Raw genomic sequence first — 21098 nt, 5'->3', positions numbered from 1 at the left:
GCCTTAAAATATAAAGAAATTACATTTTAGAACACAGCAAATTTTAATCTCTCCAGAGTTAAAAGGGAGGGAAGCTGATTTTTCTCCTGACATACAAAAATGATTTTTTTCTGAAACTTAAAAGAGAAAAAAAATTAGAAATTCATTCTCTGGAGATCAGAACCCTTCTAACAATCTCCTTTAGTTTGTGCAAGCCAGCACCCACAGGGAAGATTAGATTTCTTCACATCGCCTATTTGTTGCTCTCTTCTCTGATTCTCTCCCTGGCATCATAAATATTCCTTTTCAACCCCCTAAATTTTTACTGTTTCCTTTGGGAGATATTTGAAAAGCAGTCCTCATTGCCATTTATTGTATTTAGTTTAAGTTCCATCTTTGAGTTCTTAATGTGTTAATGTGCCATTTAAAGAAATACATTTCTCTCCTCTGGTCAGGGAAGGTTGAACTTTCTTCATCGTAAATGGATTTATTTGATTAATTTTATAATTTAGAATCTTTGTTGGTCTAGATTCCAAAAGGAGGAGTTCCTTTAAGCTCACTGCAACTACATTTGCTTTTGAAGGAGCCCTTTATTTTGCAGTGAATAAAGTGTCTCTTATTAAACAGAATAGAAAAGAATGTTTGGCAGGACTCGACTCCCAATGGGTGAAACATCACAGGAAATTGAGAAATTGTTTCTTTTTGGCCTTGTGGGAAAGTTTTGCTGGTGAAATTTAGTATTAAGGCTTTAAGACTACTGCTTAAATCCATCAAGAAAGAGCTGTCAGACCAGGGACAGCTTCTGAGGTGGGGGAGGGGGGAAGAGGTACCAATGTGACTCTGATAATCTGGTCTTAAATTTTCCAAGTACTCTGAGATACGGGCAAGAAGATTGTATTCTGTCTTACATAATAATTGTGCTACTGTTAAAGAGAACTTAGAAATCTTTTAGCAATTTAGGAATAAGTTTGTCAAAAGTTAATCTCAGCTGGAAGCCCTTTCCTTTGTTCCTGCAAAACAGGGTGTTTATGCGCCCAAACAAGAAATACATGTAGCTTCTGCCCACCCATGAAACCATGGGTTCTTGATCTTGGGCAATTCTACTTTGGGTATTAGATATGTGTTCTGAGGTCCCAACACCAGTCCTCACGTAGGCGCCTCTTTTGGGATTTGTGCCCCACACCTATGCTGTCAGTGTAACACCATAACCCTCTTTGGAGACATGTGAGCAGCATCACCATATGTTTCAATGTTCAAACCCCTAACCTTCATTATTCACTTCCCATACTCCCCTCAATTTGCAGTCAATCACCATGTCCTGTTGGTCCCCCTAAATATGCCTGATAGCCATCCCTTCTTTTCCCAGAACCTGGTTCATGCCAGTTCACTCGTGCCTTGATTTCTCTAGAAGCTTCCTTACCAGTCTCTGGCCCTCAGTTTTTCCCTCTCATAATCTTGTTTGCACCCTGTAGCCAAAATGACTTTTCTAAAACTAATCTTGATCATGTTACTGCCTAGCCTAAGATTTCTTTTTGCAGGGGGTGAGCGTAGGGGGGACTACCTATAAAATTTAACCTCTTGGCTTGGCCCTTATTTTGTTTCTCAGTTTCCTTTACTTTCCAGCCCCTTCAGCCCCTTGACACAGGCAGGACTGCCCATGCTGGACGTGACTGGACTCCTTACACCGACAATGCCCCCTCTGCTTTCCCCATTCAGGGCTAATTCTAACCTGTTGTCCAGAAGCCAAAATCATGTTTCTCTCTTAACAGAATATCCACCCCTGCCCCAATTGGATAGTTATTCCTCCTGAGTCTCATACACCCTGGACATACTTCTAGGGTAGCTGATCTTTGATTGTAAGCTCCTAGGGGGGAAGCCACACAGCCCGTTTCTGTTGAATAAATAAATGAGAATAAATGACTACCTATAGTGCTTTTTATATATAAAATTGAATCTTGATTATAGTGTTGTAAACTTTGGCTAATTTTGGCTATTTTTGGAAAGGCAGCTATGAATGAAAAAAAAAGTCTAAACCGGATTTGGCATCAGAAGGCTGGGTCACTATGAGCTGTGACCTTTGCTAAATCTATCAGCCTCTCTGAGTCTCAATTCCTTGTTACTGAACAGAGGATAATATATTAAAGAAAGGGCTTGTCTGGGGTGTGTGTGGGGTAGGGGGCAGCACTTGGTGAGTTATAATGACTACACAAGTGTTATCTGCCTTATTCTGATTATTTCCATATCTGCAGTCCTTACTGCACCCATGCCAAACACCAGCCCAGAAGACAAAGTGTGAATGGTTTCATGTGGTACAGGTCAGGGGTGAGTATTTGCCAGGTCTCTGTTCAGTTAGGTGGACACATGCCAATGGCAAGGACAAAAGTAGGAAATGGTTCCCCCTTAGCTTTCCCATTGGAAATATACTCTTACCTTCTCATATATTATTGGTAACACTAAGATCTAGATGTGGCGGGAAAGCAATTTGATGACATGTGTTGAGAAACTCAACAATAGTTACCCCTTTGACCCAATAATTCCATTTCTAAGATTTACCTTGAAGGAATGATTTTTGAAAATGGAGATGGGAACACCTAAAATGGGTAAAGATGTTCCTTGCAGTTGTGTTTATCATAGTTAATGATCGAAAATAATCTGGCCTATAAATCAGTGGGGGACCGCTGTGCCATTGTCCTTCAGTGGGTATTCTGTAAGATAGAAACATGATTTTGATAAAATGCTCAGGTGAAAAAAGCAATCTTAAAAATTCAATCTACGGTTTAATGAAGATTATGTAAATCAAACAAATAGAGGAAAATGCACCCTGATTCCTGATTCGATAGGGATTCTTCATAGTTAAGAAATCCACATGCTCAGCCCTGCCTCCCTAGACCAAGGACCCCGTGAATGAGGTCCACTGTCCTCTGTGCAAAGGAGTCTTTATTTGGCATTGGATGGAGGCCAGACCTTTCATCCCGTCTTCTAAAACCTGGAAGAAAGCATTCAGAGGAATATCAATCAGAAGTAAAAACCGGCTTAGAGTTTGAAGAGCTGAAGTTCTGAAATACCAGGGAAGGAAGGGCTAAATATACTTGAAAAAAAATAGTAATCATGACACAACTTTGGAAGGCATTTTTGAGTGTGCAAAGAGTTTTACATACATTGCCTCATCTAAGTCGGCTCTTCTTCTACATAGTTCTTTATCCTAATCCTTATCAAAAGTCACCACAGATCTAAACAGCTGAGTGACACCGTTGCTTACTTGGGCTCCATTCCTTTATTGGCTTTGATCCAAGGATTTCCCGCTGTGCAGAATTCACTTTGAACCCAGTGCAAATTACCTAGAAGAGAACAGTCAAGCCCAGGAAGTAAACAGCCATTTCACTGTAGTTTTATTCACTGGAGGACCTGCAAACATTTGGCAGACCTTTCCTTACACGTACCAGTGGAAACTTGTATTGTAAGAGGCATGGATCTGCCATGAGCTACCCACCGTCACACAGCAAGTCAGTCATGGAATCCTTGTAGAATCGATTCCCTTTTTTTTCCTCTTGAATCCCCATCCAGCCCAAGTGTCCGTTCTCCTATGGGACATCTTAGCTGTCTTAGCTCCAGAGAAGATCTGCTTTCCCTTCTTATTTTCTCACACAGCTGAGGATCAGCACTCTCGTGCATTTCTCAGATGCGTTGTGTATTTCCACCCAGCCACTCTTCTGTTCCACTCCATACTTTGGGAGGAAACTGCTCAGAACTTTTAACCCTGGGTTTTGGTTCTTTTTCTTGAAGATTGGTTGCTGTCCCTTATCTGACTTGAACTTCCATGTTCTCAGGATGAGAAATAGATCTTTACACAAAAATCCGAGGGTTGGGAGTTTGAGAGGAAGCTTCGGTCCTCAATGGAACTTTGAGAGGGCGTTGGAGTTATTTCACTAAGGACAGTGCTGAACACCTCTGGTTTACGCTTCTCTTTCGACGTTTATTTTATGTTCTGTTGTGGTTTTCAGATTTCTCATGGTTTGGATTTGGGAATGTAAAATCAAGACAAGGTGTTGGTAAGTAGTTACTTCTTCTTTGGATAAATAATGAGCTTGTGTTTAATTCAGATGAAACTGTTGAGACTCTTCATACTTGTTGGCCTTTGATTCATTTTTTCATGTTCCCAGTTTCTGACTTGCTGAAGAAGGAGGCCTAGAATTTTTTTTTTTTCCAGAAAAGGCATTACTGCTGCTCATTGAGTTTCAGTAAATGGTTCTGTGTTCTTGAAGTTGACTTGTTTTTACCCTCCGGGGATGTGTCAACTGTCATCCAGTTCTAGGCTGTTGATGCATTTCTAAGAAGATTAAAGAAATAAAATACAACTGGACTGCAGCTCCATGCCCAGCAGAGCTGGCTGAATATTCATGCCTGGAAAGTGTGGGCCTTAACTTTCTCTCATTGGCCACGATGTAATAAATTTCTGCATTGGTAAATCAGCTGTTTGTTTATGACCATTTCTCATTCAAGACAAGGCTAACATCTAGACACTATGATTTGTGCTTGATTGCATTCGATTCCTTGCAATTGTGTTGACAATTGAAGAGCAGAGCTTATAGCTATCAAATGAGTGCAGATAATGTATCTCATCGCTAGGATTGAAATCAGGTGTGATCTCCCGGGACCTCCAATTTGTTTAGTATTTTCTATGCGTACAGAGACAATGAAGAGGAATTGCTAAGAAGGCATGAAAAGACAGACTTCCTTCCATTTTGCATATGCTTTTCCAGGATTTAGCCATCTTGGGCATCTGTTGGTTAATATTTATTTTGGTTGCAAGGTTGGCTATAGGCAAAATTGCAAAGTAAACCAGTATCATGGAGCCTTCCAGTTGTGAGCCCTCCCTGTCCATATGAGGAATCCTGTTCATTTCCCTTTTTGAACTTGATATCAATCAGTCTGCCCTTAACTAGCCCTATGAATTCCAAGGGAAGAGTTCTCAACCAGCAAAGGGAAAGTGGAGATGTGGTCAAGTTGGAACATTAAACTCAACCACCTCAGGATTTGTCGGCAACTCCCCAGAGCACACTTCAGATACAACTGATCATAGGCATTTTGAGAAACCAGAGAGAATCCTGGGCAGTATGGCAGGTGGCCTGTTTGATGGCTTGTGTTGTGTATGTGTGTGTGTTGGGGGGAAGGGGAGCAGGAGGAGTTGGGTGATAAACTCTCCCACAACAGTGCTGTGGGATGGGGCCTTCCCTCCACTAAATAGCAAATCACTCTAACACTTAAACATTTTTCAGGCCAGTTCACCCTGCAGGGAGGTGCTGGTTCCTCAAAAGCTCCAATAACAGGATTTCACCCTTTTAGGCTACAAGCAGAAAGAATTCTTCAGAATTGTTCTTTCAGCTACAGTTTGTCAGAGGCGCTGCTGCTTTAAAATGTTGGTTTTGTTATTATTCAGGGATGGTGAGGCCAATAGGTCAGGAGACGACGGCCATTGATGCAAAGATAATTCATTATTCACAGTTCCCCAGAGAAGAGGGCACACCATGTGGAAGGAGGACCTCAGGGAGAAGCCCCTGAGTCCATCAGGAGGCAGAAGGAGTGAGGGGAAAACAGAAACAAGAGCCTTTATTGTGGTTTCCTCGGGAAGGACTGGGTGAGGCTGGGGTAGCAGGTTTAGGATTGGAAGGTTTGAGGAGCTTCAGTGGGTTCTGGGGTGTAGGAGCTGTCCCTGGTTGTCTGATACCTGGCTCAGGGGTAATGGGACACATGGATAATGGCCTGGAGTATGATAACTTGAAAAGGGATGTGGTTGGGGTGTAGATTACAGATTAGTTGGTTTGTATATGAAAGGCTCACTCAGAGGCAAGTTCCTTACTACTTGAGGATGACACAGGACAGTCCCTCAGTATCATCAAGCCCAAGATTGAAGCATGAGAATACAGCAAACACAAGACACGCTTATACAGCTGCTCAAGAACAGTGATCTCTCCCCTTGCCCTGAAGGCATTGTTGGTCCTTCCCCAGACGACCTTCATGGATTCTTATCTCAAGAAAATAAGTCTAAGTTAGGCTCAGAGAGGCCTGTAAAGTCATAGATGTAGAGACCTTACCCAGAAGCTCTGATAAAAGAAAAAATGGCTCTTTGAGCTGGAGACATATTAAAAGAAAAATAGGTTAAAAATGTTTCCAGGCATAAGTCATATTTGTCAGCTCAGTAATTAGAACTCTCTACCCAAACTCAGCAAATTGCACACACCCAGCAACTTAAAACTTTTTATTAATTTTATAAGAAATTTTTTCAAGTCCTCATATGAATTTCTTATAACACTGTGATGTGCCCCTGACTCTTCTGTCTGTCTTTTCATTGTATCTCCCCAACCACGTGCAGATACACACAATGACACATCGTGTGACATGCACAGACAGGCGCCTGTCAAATTATATAGACATTCATTGTCCCTGTTGAGAGCATTTCCCCCCTTCCCAACTTTGCTGAGCTCTATTAGATCAAAATGTTCCTAGAAAAATGGGCTGAATTCCTGCAGCCTTGCCAGCCGCATCAATCTTCCAGACTTTGGAGCATCAACAATGAAGAACACAGCACTGGAATTAATATTCCAATTGATAAATGGTTGAGGTTTGTGTATCAGTCAGATTTGTCAACAGCCACCTCCTGGCAAAGTGAAAAGGCTTTTGAAAAATCACCTCTGGTCTTTTATACCCCCCATATGCTTAAAAATCCACCAGTATCATCATCACCCTGCAAAAAAAAAAAAAAAAAAAAAAAAAAGCCCATTTTCTTTCAATTTGTTACTTCAGAGTCTGGTGTTTTACTCAGGTCAGGGAAGGAAACAGTGCCCTTTGGTGGAGGAAGGGACACAAAGAGCAAGTCTCTGGGTTGAGCTCTTTAAGTTAGAGCCCCACTGTGTCCATGGCAGATGATTCAGAGCTCAGATTCCTGGAGGCATCTCGACATTGTCTTCTAGGTATCTACCTCCTCCAAAATGATGAGATGCTATAGGAATGTTGGTAGTCTGACTTGGGCCACAAGAATCAATGACAAAGGCAACTGGGATCAGATGTTTCTACTCCTTGCAGGGGCTCCAGAAGCAAATATCACTGGCCTTCTGACAGCATGTGGAGTACCTGAACATGACAATTCCTGTATTGCTGAGGGTAAATGGGCAGCCCGGAATCTGTTGAGAAATGTGTGACCCTGCCTGCTCAGGGAGCTCAGGCAGTAGACTATTTGGGTCATTCCAAAGAGGGGACAGCTGCACCAGGAACAGAGTGATGGAGCCAGCGGGGACACGAGGCAGAAACCTTAGCACAACACATTTCTATTTTCCATCTCTGGATTTAAGCTCTGGGTGATCTAGGTCTGCCAGAAAGCAAATAGTGAAACAGAGATGGTTAAGGATGTTAGAAAGAACTTGTCTTTATTCTTGGCAGAATTTCCGCACTTTGCTAATGCTGGTGAGCTAGGCACAAGAGGAGTGCAACTGGGGAGATTGCCTTTTCTTTGAGTGTTCTGTGGCTTCTAAATTGGCTGTGTGAGGACTTGTTTGCAGAATTAAGCCAGAGTGTATTATGAAAGGCATCTCAAATGAACATCCCCTTGAGAGAATGCTTTAAAAAATTACCTATAATAGCAGTTGGCTGCCTCCTGCATAGTTGTTTAAGATTCAGCTAGCTGGGGAATGTCCAATTGCTATCACTACATACTGTGATAATCCCCATACGAAGGGGAAAATGGTTCTTGAATTGGGAGATGGATTACAATGATATTTCAGAGGGGATTTAAAAATGTATGACCCAACAGCTTTTGTTTTCAGAATTGTGGTGCTTCTCATTGCAATAGTCAAGTGTGAGGGAAGAGGTAAAGAATGGATGGAGATGTTGAAACATGCATCCTGGAGGTTGGATGAATATACATTCTCTTGCTATGAAAGTAGTGATTCAGACTTTCCTTTCCTTAGTATGCATTTGTCTTGACTGCCTTTCCTTTGTCTTTCTTTCTATCCTTTTCTTCCTGTCTTCCTCCTGGCTTATTCTAGTAGTCCTGGCCAGTGGTTGCTTCCCGTGGGACCCTGCACCTAGTTAGTTCGCTGCAAAAACACATGTCATAAATATACTAGAGGCCTGGTACACAGATTCGTGCACTAGTGGGGTCCCTCAACCTGGCTTGCACCCTCTCACATTCCAGGACCCCTCGCGGGATGCTGGAGAGCTGGTTTTGGGTTGATCCCTGCAGGCCAGGCTAAGGGATCCCACGGGGTACACGAATCCGTCCACTAGGCCTCTAGTATGCATATAAAATCTTTGGTTAATCTCTTTCTGCCCTCCCCCCTTCCCCCTTCTCTCTGAGATTCATCAGTCTGTTCCATGTTTTCATGCCTGTAGTTTCCGCTTCTGCGTTGAACATCTTCCCCCTGGTGGACAGTGCACTTTATAGCTACTGGCCAGTCGGCCGGTTGGCCAGTTGCTTAGGCTTTTATATATATAGATAGATGTCTAGGGGGCTTTGTCTACTTTTCATGTTTGGGTGTCTACCATGAGCCACCGATATCTTAATTGTTTTGAAGCTTTCATATAGACCTTTGTCTTTGTGAATTTATTTTTGGTTGAATCTAAACACTGTGGGTTTAATGGTCAATGGATTAATGATTTAGATAAGACACAGTAGACTGTATTTATGGACATATACATTGTGAGACTCTGGGCTAGAAAGTTAAAGTGTCATATGAAAAATGCTATGGTTATTACTTTAGCATAAAGACATCCATGGAATGACTATAAATAAACTAGTGGCCTGGTGCACAAAATTCATGCGGGGGGGGGGGTGTTCCTCAGCCTGGCCAGCACCCTCTCCAATCTGGGACCCCTCGGGGGATGTCCAACTGCCGGTTTAGGCCCGATCCCACAGGGATCGTCAGTCAGACATCCCTCTTGCAATCTGGGACTGCTGGCTCCTAACTGCTCACCTGCCTGCCTGCCTGATTGCCCCTAACCACTCTGCCTGCTGGCCTACTCGCCCCCAACTGCCCCTCCCCCGCCAGCTTGATAACCCCAACTGGCCCCCTGCCAGCCTGATCACCCCCAATGGCCCCCCCCAATGGCCTGATCACCCACAACTGCCCTCCCCTCTTGGCCCCTAACCCCCTCTACCTCGGCCCTGCCACCATGGCTTTCTCCAGAAGAAGAACATCTGGAAGTTCTCCCAGTCTAATTAGCATATTACCCTTTTATTAGTATAGATAGAGGCCTGGTACATGGGTGGGGGCCTGCTGGTTTCCCCTGAAGGGTGTCCTGGATTAGGGTGGGGCTTCCCTTGGGGGTTTGGTCAGTCTGGGCGAGGGGCCTGTGGTGGTTTGCAGGCTGGCCACACCCCCATTGGGGTGGAGGTCCCCACTGGAGATGGAGCTGGCCTGGGGGAGGGGCTGGGGCAGTTTTCAGGCCAGCCACACCCCCATGGGGTGAGGGTCCCCACTCGGGGTCATGGCCAGCCTGGGTGAGGTCCCCCAGCAGGGACCCTCAGCCCATGGGGGCATAGCCAGCCTGGGTGAGGGGCTGAGGGCCATTTGCAGGCCCCTCCCTCAGAGGCCAACCCAGGCAACCCAAGCCTCCCACGTGCTCAAGCCGGCTTTGTGGCCACCGCCCACAGGCCCCTCCTTCAGCGGCCGGCCAGGGCAGGCAGGAAGCCTGGCTTCCTCCATCGCTGGGGGTGACCCAAACCTCCCACCTGCTCTGGCTGGCTCTGTGGCCACAACCATCTTGTCCTGCTAATTTGCATATTCCCTCCTGATTGGCTATGGGGTATTTGTGGAGGTGCGGTCAATTTACATATTTGTCTATTATTAGTGTAGATAATATTATGACTAAAGGCAAAGCAGGTAAATTGCTGTGAGAGTGAGCCATTATTTTATAGGCAAAAGTGACGCAGCTACAGACAGAACACACAGAGAGAGGAACAGAGTAATAGGACAGTTCAATGTAATTCTAGTCCACCAGTTGTAACTTCATTTAGTAAGACCTAGTAGCAGTTCATACTCATGACACACATTTAAATTTATAGTGCATTTTCCTATCAGTGGTTTTATAAAATAGCAAGCAGGCATCATTTTGCACATGTTACAAAGGTAAGTGGTTGCAGAGGTACAAAGAAAGTAAGTAACTTGTCCTAAGAGTGGAGAAAGGAACTCAGATCTTTGAGCTCCTTGTATATATTTCAGTACACTGTGAAACAGGATCTTAAATTGATGCTGGGAGTTTCAATGAGCCAGTGTTCTAAAGATGGATGTTCAGAGAACAGAGAGGAAGGCTGCATATTAAATTACAGAAGAAGGAAGTCCAGGAATCTGAACACTCATATGTTGCTGGTGGGAATATAAAATAGTGCAGCCACTTTGGAAAACTGTTTGGCAGTTCCTCAAAAAGTTAAACAGGGAGCTACCATATGACCCAGCGAGTTCACCCAAGAGAAATGAAAATGTATGTCTACACAAAATCTTGTATATAAATGCTCATTGCAGCATTATTCACAACAGCCCCAAAGTTAAAACAACTCTAAGTGTCTATCAATTGGTGAATGAATCAACAAAATGTGACATATCCATACAATGAAATATTATTTGGCAACAAAAAGGGAATATAATAATGACACATGCTATAAGTGAATGGACCTTAAAAACATTATGCTAAGTAAAAAAAAAAATTGTCCTAAAAAATCACAAATTATGATTTCATTTACATGAAATTTTCAGAATAGGTAAGTTCATAGAGATAGAAAGTAAGTTTATGGATGTCTGGGGCTGGAAGTGGAGCGAATGGGGAATGACAGCTATTTGGAATGATGAAAATGTCCTAAAATTAGATTGTAGTGATAGTTGCAACACTCTTTGAATATCTTAAAACCCACTGAAGTGTACATTTTAAATGGGTGAATTTTATGTATGTGAGTTACAACTCAACAAATACATTAAAAATTACAGGAGAATGTGTATTTTTTCCAACTCCAGGCCCAGCTTCAGTTATCAGCAATGATGATGACTCTGCTAGCCCACTCCACCACATCTCCAATGGGAGTAATACTCCATCATCTTCAGAGGGCGGCCCTGATGCTGTCATTATTGGAATGACGAAGATCCCTGTTATTGAAAATCCCCAGTACTTTGGCATCACCAACAGTCAGCTCAAGCCAGACACATGTAAGTACATCTGTTTATACTTATTGGCCCATTTGTTGCATAGCTGTATCTATAAGCGTGTTTATCAGAATCCTTGACAAGGATGACTTGGGGGAGGAAGGCTGTGAAATGTCTGAGTCTTCTTGGGGCTTTGGGACCACAGAATAGATTCTTTAGTTTGTTTCTTATGGAATTCACAGGGCGTGTCTTCTGCTGGGCTTAGAACTGTGGGCAATTTCTGGCTTCTCTTGGGATCTATTTTCAAAAACCATTTGTCAAAAGGAAGTTGGAATCAAGGCATACTTATCTTGAAAAAGAGAAAGAAACCAGAAGTATCATTAGAATGAACATATATCAGGCAATTGATAGGATTTAAATTTGGTTTATTAAAAATCATTAAAATATACATTATAAGGTCATCATGAGGAGCTATGTTGCACACAGGTGGTATCAATTCTGGTAGTTCTGTATAATTTGTTCAGTCTTAGTTCTCAGCATGAAGCTTCTTGTGATGTCATGATAGCAAAGAGACATGTTAAATAATCTGACATATTTTTTAGAACCAAATGAACCTAATAGCCTCTATTGAAAGCTTACAGTTTTTTTCCCCAAGACTCTTACTCTATTTTTTGAGACATTGCCCAAATACAAAAAATAATGGAGCACAGACTTAAGGACAACAAAGAATAAAATCACAAGGGACAAACGGGTCTTATGCCATTGGAACTCCAGACCTTCCCTTACACATGAATAAGGGGATATAAAGGTAGAACATTAGGTGACCCAGGTTCCAGGAGTTCCCTGGCACTGAATAATGGATATATTCTATTTGCATGTTCTCACCCCACCTTAAATGCTTTTATCCTGAGAGGTAAGGTGGGACTCTTAGAAGGTTAGTATTTGGGGACTTACTTTCCACTACGACTATCATGGGATAAGGAGGCTTAACAATGAGTATCAGATCTGTTCACATATGAGGAAACACCTATTATTGCCTCCTATTTACTCAAATTTATCCCAAGGTATGTTTAACAGTGGATTCAAGTTTCATTTTTAAGAAGAACAGAATTATAAGCTTGTAAATACGTGAGATTGGACCCCACCATAGATTTCAGTTGAATATGTAATATGACAAGATAAATAGAATTGCAGATGTGAAGAATATTGAGCTTCTTGAAATAAAATTATTAATTGAAATCAAGGTATTTCTAATTCTAACATTGTCATTATGGTATGAACAAGATGTGTGGAGGTATTGCTTAAAAATGTGCATTTTTTGTTGAGATAATTATCCTCCATAGGTCCTTGAAACATCCTGCATGCATTGCAGTCAAATGTTGAATAAGGCAAAGCCGGGTATTATGGTGAGAGAATCTGTCATCATTTTGATTGTTCTCCCTAGGAACAGAGTACTTTGACACTCCTGTCACCATCAATATCAGGCTGTATAACATACTTCATTTAGCCTGAGGCTGTATTATAATTGAGGTTGACTAAAATCAACCTGTTCCAAAAGTTTGCTCTCCTTTGTCGATAGTGGAAAAATAAAGCAGATAAAGCTGAATAATAAAGTATTTAGCATCAGTTCAATAAGTCCAATAAGAGAAAATTAACAAATAAGCAAGCAAAGAAATAAACAAACAAACGAATGAGATCCTATAGAAGAAAGTGGATTAGATGGCTGCTGGGTCTATGGTTCTATCTAGAAGTGCTTTCTTACCCTAGAAATCCACAATAAAGTTTCCAAAGGTCATTTCTTTAACCTAGAGTCTATGGAGATTTTTGCAAAGGTTTTAAACTAGACATTTTTATTATTTTGGAGGAGTCTTGGTTTTGTGGTTTAGTCATTGTACACCACCTGCATTTGGAAGAGAGTTGAGGAGACCTGTGGTCTCCCCTTAGCTTCTGTCCTCTACCAGAGGGATCCAGACCATTGATTCTTAATTTGATAGTCCATTCCTTGGAAAGTCTTTCTGGACCCTTCACCCAGCCATCCTTACTCAGCTCAGTATTTCCAGTCACTCAGAAATGTTTTTTCCTCTAGGCTTCAAGCCATACACTATTTCATGATTTGAAGAACACTTAAAATCATACATCTTCTATGAATCATTTTTCAAAGAAATGGGAATGAAGAAGCAAATTACTTCTCTCCTTATCTTCACCCTTTTTAAAAAGTCATTCTTTACCCCATATTTTTTACCTTTATCTTTAATGTATCTGTTGCATTTTGTTAAGAATATAACCACTCTCATGTATGTGTTTCTGTCTTGTTTATGTTAGATTGTAAGCTCCTCGAGAGCAGAAACAATATCTTGAATTATTCCTTCATATCATGGGACATGATACACTTTTGATGTTGGCCAAATGTTGACCAGATATGGATATATATTACTGAAATATTAATTACTAACAGACTTGTAACAAGTAAAGATGACCCATAGCCTTCTTCATTGGCTCTATTCCTATTACACTTGCCTACATAATAGTTTACTTGTTAGACATGTTTTTAATAATATATTATCCAATTTAAACAGATTTAGATGACAATTTTAGCAAGAATAATCTTTTTCCAAAAACCCTGATTTTTGAACATCCTAATAGCAGTCATCCAGAAATTAAAATATTATAAGATGCATAAATCTGCTATACAGAGGGATCTGTTGCTCTAGGCCCATACAATTTTGGGAGATTAGCTTTCAATTAAGTGGTTCCCATGGAGCATTTTTCCCCCCCATGGAACATTTTTATACCTAACCTCTAAAAAACCATTAGAGAAGGGATCTTTCAAGAAGTTTGCTGAGCAACAAATTTAATATCATCTCAGATAAAGTTAAGAACTTTTCCCAAGTGCGTAAAGCAAAATGTCATATGGATGATATACCACCAACTTCTGGACCTATTAGTGTCTTGGGCCATAAGCCAGCATATTTACTTCTCTTTCCTGAATCTACCTGCTACTTAACGATGTTGGCTTTCAAATATATGTGTGATCTTACAAAGAAAGAGTGGTTCCAATCTTATTTTACTGAATTGTAAGAATCTCATATAGAAGGTGAATTTCAATCCATTAAATATATATTAACTATCCATAATACTCCTACAGTTCCAGGAACTGCAGATTTAGTGGTGATAATGGCATGTTCCTTGCCTTCAGAGAGTCTTGTTAGGGAGGCCAATGGTTAAAGATTTCATCATATAATTACAATGCACTATAATAGAATAGCTTAGAGCTAGGGTCCTAAACTCTAATTACCTACAAGATTATGCAGGTCAATATGGAAACAGGCAAGATCAGAAAGATGAGATGGTACTGTGAAGGCTATGCTTAAACATGACCTGATACTCAATTTTTTCCAGCAAGAACAGGCACTTATTAAAATATTTTATTGTGAATTTCCCCAAATTTAAAACACTGGGCGAGAACAATAAATGACACCAGGTTGAGTCAGATTTGATCACATAATCCACCACTTGTCTGTGACCCCTGAGTTAGACCTTAATGATCATTTAATACAAATACTTTATTCTACAGATGATGCTTAGAAGTCACTTTTCCAAAATTACTCAGCCTCCATACTTATATAATTTTGCATTAAAAACAAACGAACAAGAACAACAACAACAAATCCCAAACAAAAGCAGTCTGCTTTAAATGATATGTAAGATCATTTAAGTGAAGAATGTTAATAAATTATATCCCCCAAAGTACTTTTTACTATCAGGAGCTATGTCAGGCTTTCATTTACCAAATCTAGAGATGGTTTGCAGGATTTTAGAGCAATCTGAACAGGGCTGAATTGCTCCTGAGCACTTTCCAATAGCAAGTCTGTCTACTTTATTGCAGGGCCCAGAGGTTCCCCCAAGACCGCCTGATAATAATTTGGTATTTGGAGGCTCCTGTGTCACTGCAGGAACTAAAGGAGGCTAAATCCATGCCTGATGGAGGAGAAGAGTTCTATGGTTATCTGCAAATTCTGGCCAGAAAACATCTTGACGTCACTCCTTAGCTTCCATACCCTAGCCAAGCAAGAAGTTACCTTCCAAAGAGAAAGCAGTGTGCTCTAATGACTAAGCCCTCAAAGTGCTATGCCACTTTAACTATAGACCCATCTCCTCGATCAATCAGGATGGCAAGATGGAGCTGAGGAGCTCAGCACATCAAGTCTGGAGTTGGTCTTTAATTCAACTAGTCTGTATAGACGTGTCTAAAACCACATCATCTGACAGCATGGAGTGGTTTCCCAGTAGGATTTACAAACTTGACTCAAGGGCAGCTGTGCTGCTATCCTGTCCTTGACTGCTGAGAAAATTTTTGCTAGGCAGGATACAAAGGGAGCTGAAAAAAAATAATGTAAGGGTGAAATAAAAAAATAAAAAAAACACTAGCCAGCAAAACCCCCAAGTCATAAATCTTGGGTTCTCTTGAAGAGTGGGAATGTGTTATAGCTTCCCCTGCAGGAAAATCAAATGCCATAGACTATTGTCATTCCTAAAATTGTGTCTTTCCTAGAGAAGCCTTGTAAATTAGCTAGGGTCCTAGGCCTGGGGCCTAAATTAAATGAGAATTGTCCCCAAATATGTACTGTATGTGTTCTCACAGAGCATGCCCTCTATGTATCTAGGGCTAGTAACTCCTTGTGACAGATGCATATAAAGAACTCTGATATTTGTTCCTTTTGGTTCCATTTCCAATGAAATGGATCTTTATTGATTTCCTACAGAATGTGCCATATTTTTCCAGGTATTATAGTGTGCGAGTGTGTGTGTGTGTGTGCTCACGCGTGTGTGTTTTCCTATTGGTTATATGCTTATTAGGCAATTATGTAGATAAGCACAGATTCATAGACCAGCTAAGAATAAGGAAATAAAAGGTTATAAAGGCAGGGAGTGTTTTAATAGTCGTTGAAAAGATCACATGGGGCACCCTCCTCTTCCCTTAATGTCATACCCATACCAACAAAGGGAGAAAAAGGAGGTGATATTTTTTCACAGAACTTCAGAGGTTTGAACACATTTGCAATGTTACTTGAGTACCTATGAGAAAAAAATTCTTAATTATGTCCAGGACTCTAGGAGCTCATTATATCAAAGGTTAAGGACACAGAGTTACCTGAAGTTATCTTCAAACTTGAGTACAATCTGTGTCCATGGTCCATTTTGGTTTAAAAACAGGTAGAAACAATTGCTTTAGCACTTATCTCTGTCCTTTGCCTCTTAATTTTGTCCTTCAAAAATATATGTTCTTCTAAGCATTTAATTGGCCAAATATAGCTGGTTTGGGAACTGTTTATATCCCTTTGAAGGGCATGGCCTACAGTTTAAAAACAAACTAAGTCCATTGTGCCCAGCATGAGTGTTATGACAGAGAGAACACAGTTATTTTAGGATCCTTAGAAATTGCTTCGTTTATGGCACACTGGGTTTCGCAATCCACCCCTTGGGGGTCTTCATGGCACATTGCTGGGATTCTGTAGGTCCCAGTTCAATTCTCTCTCCCTCTTGGTTCCATAGTCCCCCATCGCTAGCTATAACAGCTTGATATTATATTCTCTTTTCAACTCAAGAGGAGATGGTAAGAAGCTATCAAAAAATGCTTTAAAAAGCAACTTGAGTTCCCTAGAAGAAAGGAAATGAATACATGCTGCATAATTACATTTACAATGCAAGCCACGTTACAAACGCCACTGAGATTAAGATTTGTTAGCAAACCAGTTTCAAGCACATTTACAACAAGTAAAATAACAGACATCATTTTATTAGCATTTGACCACTGGGTGATTTTGTTCGTCTCCAAAAAGAAATACCACTTGATTATAGGATCCCTAGATCCCTAGAGAAAATACTTCTATCTTATAGGTAACAGCTGAAAAGGAAAAATGATTATGGATTTAGGTCAAGGAAGCGCTCATAGTGATATTCTGAAAACTGTTTTACTTCCACATCATCGGCCAGCCAAGATAGAATTATGCAGCCCTCTCACATCAAACATTTCAATCCAATTTCACCAAGTCATCAGTCCTATGCTGGAAGCACGCCAGCAGATGCAGGATCCTAATGCATGTGTTCGGGGGGTTGCCCAAGGCCCAGCTCAACTGGAGAATGGGTACCAGCAGGGTAAATCCAATCAAGTCCCCCCCCACCCCGCCCTGTTTTGGTTTCCAGTTGGCCACTCTTGCATGTGCCAGCAGATTGTGGACCAGGGCCAGCTCAGCAAATACAAGTGCAGAGGAGCCTCTTGTGTTGGGAAGAAGCTCCTGCCACCCAGATGCTTTGAGCACTGAGTGCTCCCTATGGTTAAGTCGAGATGGCACCATGGGAGTTTTCCTTGGATGTGACACTCAATCCTTGAAGGGGGCTTTTATGCGAGATGCAGATTTTCTCCTTGTAAAGTGCTAGTTTTCTCTGTCTTCACTAATTCTGCCAGCTGAGAGGGTAGCCCACCACGGTTGGGCTTCTCAGGTGACTCATCGTGCCAGCTCTCCTTAGGTCCTCGCTGATATTTTAGTCATCTTTTGTTTGTTTGTCTGAGTGTTCTTTTTCTTGTTACTTGTTACTTCTCTTGAAAGGCAGGTTAAGAGGAATTTGCTCCATACCAGGGACAGAAAAAAACTGTTGAACTACTTCTTAGCCACGCACTGATAGCCACGCACAATGGCCATCTGGCTCCTCAGGGTTCGTCCCTAAGTGGGAGGAAGAGCTGCCTCCTGAGGGGACCCCACAAGTTGCTGAGTCCACGCTGCCCTCTGCGGAACCTGCTCCCTTTTGCTTAGAGAAAGCTTCCTGTTTCTGAATGCCTGACCTCCTCAGGGAGGGGAAAATTAAAAGGCAATATTTATGGCCTATAGGAAAATGGGAATGCCAGTAGTACAGTGACCACCAGGACTGAGGAGGTTTGTAGGATATGGAACTTCCAGTTTTAAACCAGGACAGTCCCAGGCAAACCACAGTGGATTTGGTCACCGACCCAATGGTTTTGGCCAATAAGACTGAATTAAATGCCTTCAGGAGCCCTAAAATGAGAAACATTTAGAAAATGTAAGAAACAAAGATTCTGGCAGCTAGAGGTAACTGCTGATGTCACTTGGATATATGGCTTCCTAGTCTTATGAGTGTCCTTTTAATCACCCTGTGATATAAAGTCTAACTATTTGTGCCCCAACTTTTATTTGGACTGGGTTTTGTTTATATTTCTATAGCAGTGGTTCATTTCAGGTGGATTGTGCTGGAAAATTAGTAGGGACTGCAGTGAGTGCATTATTGCCAGTTTCAAATTTCACATTCAATTCATGGTACATGGGTTAAAACAGAGGTGGGGGGTTGGACTGGCCATGTCAGGTCTGGTCTAGAGTGATCCTAAGTCCGTATTTGCTCAGTTCCACATGGTGAACATCATAGAGTGGGTGAGGCCTGTGTAGTGGGCTGGGAAGACTCAGGAAGTAAGAGGCTCCCTGTCCTGCCTCAGCAGGCTGAGAGTTCTGGTTTAGGGTCAACACTCTTGACGACTCCAAATGTAGATTACCGCTCAACTGAAGCAGCCAATCACTTTTTGTCTCCCAGTTCTTCATCCTGATCAGCCAACTTCTTTCATGGAGTGTGCTGGGTCTTAAAGGGCCAAGCTGGTTATATCTGATGTTTCTCACTATTTAGGGATGTCCTTCTTCCGCCAGCATCCCTGGTGCAAGGACCTCTGATGACTTGAAATCTCTCCTTAGACATTCAACCTTACTTAAACTTGATGGAGTTAGCACCCAATAATCTCCAATTTCTTCTGATATTTCAGGCATCTGGGCCTAAACTGGGTTTCCGGCAAGGGGACCTCTCACTAATACTCTCCAGAAGTATGTCCATGTTGGTATTTTGCACAATGTTACAGTTGACAGATTCTAAAAATGAGTTCATAACAGAGAGATTTCTATGATTTATAAGAGATTAGATTTGTATGATTTTGAACCAAAGGGTGGGGGAGGAATTTTAGAAAGAAAACAGTAATCTAATACCTAGTTTTTATATTATTCTTCTTATTATATATGCTATGAATATACATAGACATCAATATTTTTTTATCCTGTTGCTATTATTTAGCACATTTACTTAACCATGCCATTGACCTTTTGGGTGCATTAAAGTGGAACCCAAGCTTGTTATTAGATAATGAAGGCAATTAGACGGAGTGCCCATATTCTTAATGTTCCGACAAAGTGGTTGATATAGAGGGGGCAGGATAAAATCCTACACTATCTAATCATATCAAAAGAGCTAGACTCCGTGTTAGGGAATGTCTTTAGTACAGTAGACTACATGATATGGCACCACTGACCAGCCACCTGACTTACTTTCCTGCAAGAGTAATGGAACTTCAGATCCATTTGTACTCTTATGCCCAATAATCATCCCCACCTTTGCTCCTGGAAAGAGTTTACTTTTGCAAGTGAGTCGGCCTTCAGTCTGTTACTACAGAACAGAGAAAAATCAACTGGCTACCCAGGGACAGAACTCACGTTCTTACCTTATATCAAGAGAGTACCCTGGCCAGCTGGACTAACTGGGTCTCTCTCACATTGTCTCTATCCTGACCCATAAATATCAATTCCTTCGTCCAACTCGTCTGCCATCCTCCCTCCTTTTCTCTGTGTATGAAAGTTCAGAAACCATGAAGCTAATGATCACATTTCTCCCTAGTTCCTAGTTCCATTAGTGCTGTATCCTGATACCCACAGAAGCAATTACTAATCCATATAGCTCTTTGACCCTTATCTAGTGAGGGCCATTTTCTTCCTTCCCAAGTGCAATTACTTGTAGGGTATTTCTTCCCTCTTACAAGCCTTTGTTTTGAGTTGATGGTAAAATCCCTTTAGTTACATGTAAGGTTTTAGTGTTCCTTGATCCCTACCTAGACCTTTATCAACACTGGTTTTGAAGAGGAATGCACTCATTTTCTTAGTGAGATATTGGTGGTGGGGAGTTCTGCCTTTGATTTTTTAACTCCTGAGCTTTGGAGAGGGAGTCAATGGCCAAGTAGCAAAGGGGATAAGCTTATCTCTTACTTCTTAAATACTGCTTCTCGTCCGGGGTGATGTGTACTCTCTCCTGTTTACTGCATATTGCATACCAATTTAATTAAAGTGGATGTTAGCTAGACTGGGGTCTCATAGCTAGTACATGGGTACAGTCCTTGGTGTAGACACCCCAGTGCTCTCTTTTGTTCTCTTAGAAGAGATCCATGTTGTCGCATGCCGAGCTTCCATGTGTGGGCTGAGCTGTCGGATGGGTTATTGGGTTGTGGATGAATTCCTGTGGTCCCCACACCCTCTGCCCACTTTTGAAAAGAGGGGACTTGTGTGGGTGGGTGTGGATGATGTTCCCCAAGGAGACCCTTCTGAAGCTGGGCATGCAGTCTGGGTGTTTCACTGATCCTCACTCAGATTCCCTGCTTCTCCACTGCGGGCAACAAGCAACCAGCCTCCTACTGCTGGGCCTGTCTGCTGCCTTGCAGCACTGGTCTCAGTGGTCGTGCCCTCTGATGCTGCACCATGATCTAAGGGGGTCGGGGAGGGAGGGGTCTCTGTGATTGCTACACGTTGTTTAACTTTAATTCCCTCTCTCATATTTGATGCAAGAAAGTGGACCTAAAACATGACTTACATTCTCTTACTGTGTTCAGAAACTCCAGGCCTTGTCCACATATATCAATGTGATCAATGGAGTTTGGGAGTTTTTATTATACAGACATGTTTATGAAAATAAGATCTGTTGTATTGAATTCTGTGATGTAGTTGATCATTCAGAGCCAAACGCGGATACCAATAAAGATAATAGTGTCTCATCTGTGGTCTCTGTTGCCTACTTTTATCACCGACAGTGTTGGGATCTCTAAAAGCACTACAAACAAGCCTCTAGAAGTTGTTCTCATTTGTTTCCATGTAGCTCCCAAACTGCCCCTCTGCGCCCAGG

The 21098-nt window shown here is 41.7% G+C and overlaps 1 protein-coding gene across 4 annotated transcripts in view; it reads left to right on the top strand.

The window, feature by feature from the left end:
* The window catches only part of NTRK2 (neurotrophic receptor tyrosine kinase 2), a 325395-nt gene that overhangs the window by 174018 nt on the left and 130279 nt on the right, over positions 1-21098 (top strand). For 3 of the 4 annotated variants that reach the window (XM_036330677.1, XM_036330678.1, XM_036330679.1), the window contains 2 exons: positions 3981-4028; positions 10980-11168. In XM_036330677.1, coding sequence (XP_036186570.1) covers positions 3981-4028; positions 10980-11168 — 237 coding nt within the window. The remainder of the gene's footprint in view (positions 1-3980; positions 4029-10979; positions 11169-21098) is intronic. The other variant, XM_036330680.1, reaches the window with a different exon arrangement.

This window comes from Myotis myotis, unplaced genomic scaffold (genome assembly GCF_014108235.1).
Source record: "Myotis myotis isolate mMyoMyo1 unplaced genomic scaffold, mMyoMyo1.p scaffold_m19_p_12, whole genome shotgun sequence".
NCBI classification, from domain to species: domain Eukaryota; kingdom Metazoa; phylum Chordata; class Mammalia; order Chiroptera; family Vespertilionidae; genus Myotis; species Myotis myotis.
Note: the sequence above shows the minus strand (reverse complement) of the source record. Positions and strands in the feature narration are given on the sequence as shown.